The sequence below is a fragment of the Staurois parvus genome, unplaced genomic scaffold, assembly GCF_062004578.1.
Source record: "Staurois parvus isolate SC_StPar_1 unplaced genomic scaffold, SC_StPar_1.0 ptg000151l, whole genome shotgun sequence".
NCBI classification, from domain to species: domain Eukaryota; kingdom Metazoa; phylum Chordata; class Amphibia; order Anura; family Ranidae; genus Staurois; species Staurois parvus.
The window spans coordinates 18,869,226-18,879,042 of record NW_028317947.1 but is presented as its reverse complement, the minus strand read 5'-3'; the positions used below and the strand labels follow the sequence as shown (position 1 = coordinate 18,879,042).

At 44.0% G+C, this 9,817-nt stretch overlaps 1 protein-coding gene across 3 annotated transcripts in view; it reads right to left on the bottom strand.

The window, feature by feature from the left end:
* ACBD4 (acyl-CoA binding domain containing 4) overlaps window positions 1-9,817 on the bottom strand; it is a 38,070-nt gene that overhangs the window by 12,237 nt on the left and 16,016 nt on the right. For all 3 annotated transcript variants that reach the window (XM_089674582.1, XM_089674581.1, XM_089674583.1), the window contains 2 exons: window positions 6,968-7,088; window positions 2,370-2,504 (listed from right to left, as the gene is read on the bottom strand). In XM_089674582.1, coding sequence (XP_089530708.1) covers window positions 2,370-2,504; window positions 6,968-7,088 — 256 coding nt within the window. The remainder of the gene's footprint in view (window positions 1-2,369; window positions 2,505-6,967; window positions 7,089-9,817) is intronic.

Sequence of the window (9,817 nt, the reverse complement as noted above, 5' to 3'; positions counted from 1 at the left end):
ATGGAAGCACCTGAAATCAATAATTTGGAGGGGTGGGGGGGGTATCGCCATACTTGTAACCAAAGCCTTTTTTTAGCTGGAACTTGGTGGAACCACCTCTGGCTCAGGCCTTCTGCTCACCACTATACCTTGTAAACACAGAAGTCTGGTTTACAAGTGACAGATTGTCTCCCAGCGGCTCCCACAGATCTGATCTCCTGAGCAGCTCTCACTGAGTGCAGGATAGGGACAAGGGAGATGCAGGTTCTCGGGGGTGCAGTGCGGATGCTGACACCCGCACTGGATGTTCTCCCTGCAAGTGAGAGAAGCAGAGCCACCTACAGTGTTCAGGGAGGTACTAGAGCCAGCTGGGTGCTTCAGCTTAATATAGCAACAAAAATAAGGCATGTCGAAGATGGTGGAGCTTTTAAGGAGAGGGAGAAGATGAGGCAATGGAATGGGGGGCTGCATGCACAGGTCAGAGCTTAAGAGGGGTGAAAGTGAGATGTGGATTGGGGGATGCAGAGGTAAGCAGCTGAACTCAGCACTCTGCACGTAGCGCACCCCTGAACTATGCACGTAGCGCACCCCTGAACTCTGCAGTCTTTATACAGCACACCCCCAAACTCTGCACATAGCACACCTGTGAACTCTGCATGTAGTGCACCCCTGAACTCTGCACCCCCAAACTCTGCACATAGCACACCTGTAAACTCTGCACTTTGTGTGTAAACACCCTTCCCACCCCCAAGCTCTGCATTCTTTATGTAATGCAATGGTATTTAATGCCCCTTTAAGACCCTCCCACTATTAATGATGTTTGAGCACACCCACTATTTGATGCGGTTTGGAGGGTGTGTGGGGAGGGGGTTGGGGGTTTTGGGGGCCACACCTATATTCTGAAAAAAAAAGCCCTGCTTGTAGCAGCCATATAGGTAAGTATGATGATCAAGCGTCCACAATCTTTTGGATATATAGTGGAAAATCAATATGTCAGTGAAGAGAATAAATGAAGACTATCTTTGCTACATATGACAACCTGAAAGGATGTAACCTACTTCTGCAGAAGTAGTGGTAACTCTGGTATTTCTGTTTTCTTCCCATGTCTATTAATAAACCAACTGAGTAATGAGATTACAGTATATAACAGTGCTTTGCGTGACTATGATAGTGACATTGCCAGAAGGACAAATCAAGAACGCGATGAGTAGTGCATTTATAAATTTATTATGAAATAGGTGAAATCAATTGCATTTGTTGCAACTTGTTGTAAGCCGTGGGCTTATTAGAGGATCAATCTGCAGCAATGGGCCCCAGTATGTAACTCCGCTCAAAGGGTGCCGAGATGTTGGTACCAGCTCAGGTACCAGGGCTTCATCAAGAGTGTAAGTAGGGCTTGAGCCCAAAACCTGCCAGAGTCCCTCTTCAAGACAGCACTCTACTGGGACACACCAAGCTGGCGTATTTTGGAGATCCACCATTGCCACAAAGTACTTTTTCTTTAAAATGAGACATAGGTTGATGTGAATAGTAAACACTTAATTAAAAAAAATGTTGCACTTTATGGGTACAGGAAAGAATAAGTCTGGAACATCCATGATGTCACGCCTACCCCTAGCGTTGATGGTCAGGCACTAAAGCTGGCTCTGTATTCTTCACCGATAGCAACACCTCTTTGCCATAAGGCAAGCAGGCACCCAGTTGCCCCCAGGTCTTATACACAATGCTATAGTGCCTGGCTACCACGCTGGGGCAGGAGCGAGCTAAGCACAGCAAACAGGTACTTGCGGTTGGCAGACAGGTCCAACAGCAGTCTGGGTTCAGGGCAGGCAATGTTCATAGAGTAATTAATGTCAGATCCATGGTCAAAAGGCAGGCCGAGTTCAGAGAGTAGTTCAAAGTCCAATCTGAGGTCGATAACAAGGAAATCCAAACTAGCAGGTGGGGCAGGGCTAAGGTAAAGGTCAAGGCATGGGAACAAGGCAGGCAAACAGGAAGCTTGAAGCATCTGTTGCAAACACTATCAGAAGCATGACACTAAGGGCTTGGCAGGCTTTAGACAGGTTTGGTCTCCACCCAGAGACGGTCTACATCAATCACCCTGCAGGTGGACAATCAGACAGGGAGAGTGCAGCTCAGTCAAAACCAGGATGCTGGAATGAGAACAGCTGCCATGGAACAGGAGGGTTACAAGCTCCTGACACATGCCCACTCCACTGACCCTTTGGAGGATGTAAGTGAGATTTGTGTGTCCTTTTCCCCTTTTTAGTATTAACAAATTCTAATAAGAAAAAAATATTCATACCCTTCTTTATAATCTCAGGCACATGATTACAGCATCCATTACAGTAAACAATGACTGCAGACTAGAATTTGCATAGCACACAGACCTACAGGATCTTTCCGTTCCTCCTCTCCTCCCTGACCTCGTTGAGCACCCAGTTCCATTTGCTCTGCTTTGGATACATATTGCTCTTCTCCTTCTTCCTTTAATGCCTGGTACTTATCTTCAAAAGTCTCCTCTTCTGCAATATAAAAACAAAGAAATGCTTTGCAACTTCCCGGTAATTGAAATGTGAACTGGTCTCCTAAAACGGTTGTCTATGTCTGCCACAGATGAAAAAAAAGACTGAACAAGTTTTGACGCTCACCCACAATTACTTTACGTTTTGGGTAAGCTTTAGCAGGGTAAACAGGGGGACTCTACTGCCTGAGCAAGAACTTCCTTTATGTGCTTTCACGGCTGGAGCCCCCAAAAGATATAGTAAGTCACTGGGCTGTTCCAATCATGGATGCCCATCTATAATGATCAGCTCTGAATACGTGTAGCTTGAAGGGATCAGTAGCAGAGACCTGGCTTGCTATTTTCATATGTGTTTCCTATATTACATATATATATATATATATATATGGAATTATTAAGGCATGTATGGACATTATGAAGGCAGCCACACACATTGAAGCAAACCTATCGGGTTCATCAATGTAGCAACACTCCCCATACTGCCACAGTGCAGATACCTTATGACGATGCATTCTTTATTGGCAAAGATAACCCAATGCTAGGTAATTGTTCATGCAGTGGCTTTGGTCACAAAACAACTGTAAAAAAATAAAAAATAAAAAAAATAACCCCCTCTACACCCTCTTAACTATAGCTCCACTTTTGCTGAGAAAAAAACCCCCAATAACTTATGCGTGATCAATTTACAGTTGTGCTCAAAAGTTTTCATACCCTTGGAGAATTGATACCATTATGTACAATTTTTTTAAAAGAAAACATGAGTGAGTATGCAAACACATTTCTTTTATTTCTTATGGGATCATATTCAACTGTAGGTCATAATAGAATGGCACAATCATAAAACAAAACACGACAACAAGTAAACAAATAAAATGTTCCCTGTTAAAAAGTCTGCATACCCTTAGGTTTTAGTATCATGTATTTCCCCTTTTAGCATCAATGAGCACGTGGAGTCTTCTGTAATAGTTGTCTATGAGGCCCTGAATTCTTGCAGGTGGTATAGCTGCCCATTCATCTTGGCAAAATGCCTCCTGGTCATGTAAAGTCTTTGGTCATCTTGCATGAACCACACGTTTGAGATCTCCCCTGGCTTGATGATATGAAGGTAAGGAGACTGTGATGGCCACTCCTGAACCTTCAGCTTTTTTCTGCTGTAACCACTGGAGGGTCAACTTGACCTTGTGCCTAGGGTCATGCTGGAAGGTCCAAAAGCGTTGAATGTTCAGCTTTCGTGCTGAAGAATGCAAATTGTCTGCCAGTATTTTTCTTAAAACATGTTTCATTCATCTTGCTTTCAATTTTCACAATATTCCTAGTGCCTTTAGAGCTCACGCCCCCCCCCCCCAAAACATCCGTGAGCCACCACCATGCTTCACAGTGGGGATTGTATTCTTGTCGCTATAGGCTTTGTTGACCCCTCTCCAAACATAGTGCTTATGGTTGTGACCATATGGCTTTATTTTGGTCTTGTCCCTCCAAATTACAGTGTGTCAGAAGCTGTGAGGCGTGTCAACGTGTTGTCAGGCATGTTGTAACCAGGATTTTGCGTGGCATTGGTGCAGTAAAGGCTTCTTTCTGGCAAGTTGGCCATGTACAGGGGCGGACTGACCATTTGGAAACTCAGGCACTGCCCGAGGGCCCGGGGTCAGTAGGGGGCCTCATCAGATGCCCCTGGTACCTTTTTCATAGGCTTTTTGAGTTTGGGCAAGGACACAGGGGCCCCATGATCCCCTATTGCCCGGGGGCCCCATGAGTTGTCAGTCCGCCCCTGGCCATGTAGCTAATTTTTCTTCAAGTGTCATCTTATTGTGGTCCTTGAAACAACCACACCGCCTTTTTCCAGAGCAGCCTGCATTTCTCTTGAAGTTACCTGTGGGGTTTTTTTGGTATCCCGAATAATCCTTCTGCCAGTTGTGGCTGCAATCTTTCTTAGTCTATGTGACCTTTGTATGGTATCCACTTCTTAATAAATGATTGAACAGTACTGACAGGCATATTCAAGACTTTGGATATCTTTTATATCCTATCCTATCTTTATAAAGTTCTATTAACTTGTTACGCAGGTCTTTTCTGCTCTCTCCAAGGCTGAGTGTCTAGCCAGTTCAGTGCATCTATATAAGAGCTAAGAAACTCATTGACTATTTATATACAGACACTAATTGAAATTTAAAAAGCCACAGATGTCGGAAATACCCTTTAATTGCCATTTTATCCCGAGTGTGTCACCTTGTATGTCTGTGCCAAGGCAAACATTCCAGTGTATGTAAACTTTTGATCCGGGCCATTTGGTTGATTTCTGTTATCATTATGATTTAAAAAATAGCCAAATCATTATGTGATAATAAATAACTTCATATGATCACTATCCTTAAATAAAAGACAGTTTTTTGGCATGATCGGTCAAATTTTTATATCAATGCCAAAATTTCATGATTTCTGCCAGAGTATGCAAACCTTTCAGCACAACTGTACATTGCAACATTTAAAAAAACCTATTGCAGATTCTTACATTTTCTGTTCTGAAGAATTAGCTGTTTCATCACATCCTTTCCAGATTTCTGAATGGGAGGGTTCAATATAACCACCTAGTGTACTTTCAGTGTTCTAAAGGAAAGCTGCAGGGTCTGCATCCCTTTAGCAGACAAGTCTTAGGAAGTATCTCACTAAAAATGAGATTCTAATGCAGGGTTTGACAATAGTTTATTAAAATTTTATCTTCGAATCAGGAGCGGACTGACAACTCATGGGACCCCCGGGCAATAGGGGATTCATGGGGCCCCTTTGTCCTCGCCCACACTCAAACCACACCCAAAAAAGCCTATGAAAGGTACCAGGGGCATCATATGGGGCCCCCTACAGACCCTAGGCCCTCGGGCGGTGCCAGAGTACCCGAATGGTCAGTCCGCCCCTGCTTAGAATCTTAGTGGAGGCATCTGAAAATCACGCAAGGAAGAAAGAACATTTTCAGGGGGCTTCCTGTGCAAACAAAAACCCTTCAGGTTGCAATATTGCATTCATTTTTCTGACAATTTTAGGACATTACAGCAGCTGCACATTGAAATGTGAAGGTCATTTTTAATAACAACTTACAAAATAACTTTTTATATTTTTTTTAACAAAAGTGGAGTTTTCCTTTAAGTCAGTCTACGCAAAATGAAAATATTGCATGGTACCAACAATTTCCGCACAACTTTGCAACATTCTAAATACATTCCTAAAACAGAACCTAGGACAAAGTTCTCAAAATCATTTGCGCAAACGTTATTGCTATACCTATACATCTCAAGATTTTTACATTTGCAACTTGAATTTGAAGGAATACCAGGTAGCATGGTCCAGCGTTGTCATTTAGAGCTGAATTCCTAGTTACATTGGACCAGCTTGGATGAATGGAACTATGTATATACCATACCTGTGGGATCCCTCTAGAACACGGGTGTCAAACTGGCGGCCCTCCAGCGGTTGCCAAACTACAAGTCCTATAAGGCATTGCAAGATTGACAGTTAGAAGTAGGACTTCCAAAGGCAGAGGCATGATGGGACTTGGGGTTCGTTCACACTTGACTGTTTTTCCAACTCTTGTCAAACGCCCCTATAGCGTTTGACAAGCGTTGGTCTGGCGTTTGTGGAGCATTTTTTAAAAACGCCCCACAAACGCCTATAATGAAGTTTGAATGGTGTTACCGCTCCGCAAACGCCCCGCAACCGCGTCGCCACCGCACCGCAAAAGCCGGCCGGGCGTTTGCGGAGCGGCACCATAGACTTGAATAAGAGGCTTCAACTCCTCCTGACTCGACCAGAGGCGTCTGTTTTGCCGCGATGCTAACGCTCCTGTGTGAACAGCACCATGTGCTGCAATGTGCAGAATTTTCACAGGCATTTGGGAAGCGGTAAAAACGCTTCCCAAACGCCTGTCTGCCGCTTGCAAACAAGGCTAGTGTGAACGTAGCCTTGTAGTCTCACAACAGCTGGAGGGCCGCCAGTTTGACACCCCTGGCTACATCATCAAGACACATCTGGATGGTGAATGCTATTTGGAAGATAACACTTTCCGGGAGATAAGATAAGTCTTGGCCAGGCTGTTTTATCAATTCCTTTCCATAGACAGTATATTAGCGTGTACCATTTTTGCTCGATTTCATTTTGCCTATGCCACCAATGGGAGTGATTTATAAAAAGTAGAGCCAGAGAAGCTAAAGATGTTGCCCATAGTAACAAGGCATTACCTGCAATGGGAAGATTAAGCAAGAATTCCAACTGGATCCTCACAGCCGGCAGTCAGATTTAAACTCGCCTTGGTAGTCTGAATGTGACTGGTCATGCAAGAAGCTGAATGAGAAAAAGGTTAAACAGCAGTACACTGCTACTGCCCTGTATGGAGCTTATTCTGCAGGAGGAATTATCTGACTATCACAGCTGGATTGCAACAAGAATGTGTAGATTGCTTTAAGGCGGCCAACTCACCAGTGGTATTCTTGAAAAAGGAATCTGGAGGGCGGGGCATATCTGGAATGACTTCATACAGGGGACGGAAAGGCTCAAACATCTCAGGTGTTGTGTCTTCCAAAGGGATTGTGTTGATAATCTGAAATGAGGGATAGTAATGATGATTCACATCTTCGGTGTTAAAGCCCAACTCCACCTTCTATTTTACCCCCACCCAGGGCTACCTTAATGCATGGGCACTGCCCAGGGGCCCCAGGTGTATGGGGGTCCCATAATAATCTTGCATTACATCATTCTTGCCAACTGTCCTGGGCAGCACAGTGGCTAAATGGTTAGCACTTCCGCCTGGCAGTACTAGGGTCGTTAGTTCAAATCCCAACCATGGCACCACCTGCCTAGAGTTTGCATGTTCTCCCTGTGCCTGCGTGGGTTTCCTCCCACACTCAAAAGACACGCTGATAGGTTAAATGGATCCTGTCTAAATTGTCCCTAGTATGTGTATGTATGAATGTAAGCCAGGGACCTTAGATTGTACACCCCTTGAGGGTTAGGGACTGATGTGAATGTACAATATATATGTAAAGCGCTGTGTAAATTGATGGCGCTATATAAGTACCTGAAATAAACAAATAATTTTCCGGAACAGTCACGCTTTTTACTCAGCTGTCACAGGATGGCCCAAGCAGCACCCTCGAACCTGTACTGTGCCTCGTGATCTCTACTGACTTCCCCTGTACTGTGCCCTTCTGCCTCCCCCCCAATACTGTGACCTTTGTGTTGATTAGTCTTTGATTTATGGCATGCTTTCTTGTTGTTTAAAATCAACTTTATTGAAAGTACTAGTAAATATGTTTAATTCTATCAGCTATTTATACTTTAATTCTTGAGCGTAAATTGAGGCATACTGGTAGGGTCCCCAGTGCATTACTTTGCCCAGGGGCCCATGATGCTATTAAGATGGCCCTGCCCCCACCTTCCTTTTTTATGAAAATAACTTATACATATATACACTCTGTAGTCTTTATAGATGCTATGTGAAGTCACAGGTCCTCCCTCTTCTTCTCTGGAGCGGTGATGAGCAGTCCTTACTCCTGGACAGAGCAATGCTTATGTAATGATGTGTGAGTGAATCTCTTTTCCAAGAGTGCAATGAGCTCAAGCCAGTGTGATGCCGCCCACCCAAGGGGTATGTGTTCATGACAGCTTAGGCTCATGATGCCAAGCAAAATTCAACCCAGAAGAGTACTAGCACTAGTTTGCGGTGGGCAGTGCTGAAGAAGAAAAAATAATTATTTTAGGTGTGGTCTGTTTATTTTTTATCTTTCTTTATAAAAAGGTGGAGTTGTGCTTTAAGCAGGAGGAGGGTAGCCAAGGTAACAGTAACATTGCTGACTAGTGCTGTTTAATCAGTTATGAGTGTATAATGATATCTGAATACTTTGATTACATAATTACATTGTTGAAAAAAAATACTGATCTAGAGGAAGGCAAATCATTATAGGCTGATTTTCCCGGCAGTTAAAGATAATTATAGATGGTCTGACAAATGGTACAATTTTGTTTTTCAACTTAAAGGAGAAATGTGGGAAATCAAAATAACAAACTTTTGTACTCACCTATATGCCTGCAGCACTGATCCAAGACATTACATTACCACTGATCGCTCTGTTCTCAGTCCGCTATGAGCAGAGAGCGGAGACTGTCAGTCACCACTCTTTGCTCTGCCCCGTCATCGCTGACTGGAGTACTGGGCTGAGGAGCGGGCAGAAGTGGCTCAGGTTCTCAGCGGTGCGCTAAGAGGCTGAGACAGCTGCTGTCAGGAATCTGGATGGATCTGACCTTAAAGTCTCTCCCTCTGTGACATTAGCCAACATCTGAATCTGAGGCTGAATCTGGCTCACAGGAGTACAGAAATACGTGCACTCCTGTGATTCACAAGAAAAATATGGCCAAAAACTATTTTGCCAAACTTTTGATTTAATTGAATACTGTGTACAGCAATATAATTGAAAATGGAAATAATTGTAATTTCGATGTCCCTGCTGCTTTCTTATCTCTCTTGGGGCTAGCAGGACTTGCGCACCTGAGGTTCCAGGGTCACCCTCACCTCTGAAGGGGCTTTAAAATGGCCATACACTGCAAGATTTCTCCCCTGTAGGATACTCTATTCCAACTGCGGATGCCCATGATTGTCACATAACCTGATCAATGGCTGCATTTCATTGGATACAACTGCTGTTTGATTTTCTGCCTGGCTCCCTTGTTTTTTTAAAGTGAAGGTTGTTGGGTGGAAGGGTACCAACAGGGCCATCCTCGAGTTTTGCACCGTGTATGGCCAGCTTTATTATCCTGGTTATATTTTCCATTTCCTGCACATTACTAATGCTAGCCATACACAGCAAAACAGGAGAATATCAATTGATTGACTCATCTATGCTAAACAGTGTGAATGGAGAAATCACTGCCAGCAATTGTATTCAGGCAGCTGACATAGCTGCCTTGATATCCAAACAGTGACTGCATCTGGTTGGTCAATAATTTTCCACCAATTTTGAATCAACTTTTTCTGAGCCGGGTGATGCTGTCAGGGCCTCTTACGGCTTGGATTTCAGTCGATTCAGCAGGAATGGGCTGAAAATCAAGCTGTGGGGGGCCAGCTTAAGCAAGAAAGTGGGCAGTTGAGTTCTGTCAAAGGCCATCGGCACATCTGTACACATGCAGGTGATTTTTCTTGCATTCACAAAGACAGGGAATGTTTCAGACCTCCCTGCTAGCAGTCTTTGTGTGAAAGAAAAACCCACGCATGTGCGGATGGATGAGGAAACCGGCACATGCGCAGAGGTGCTGCAGGGCTCAATTTGAACCAGA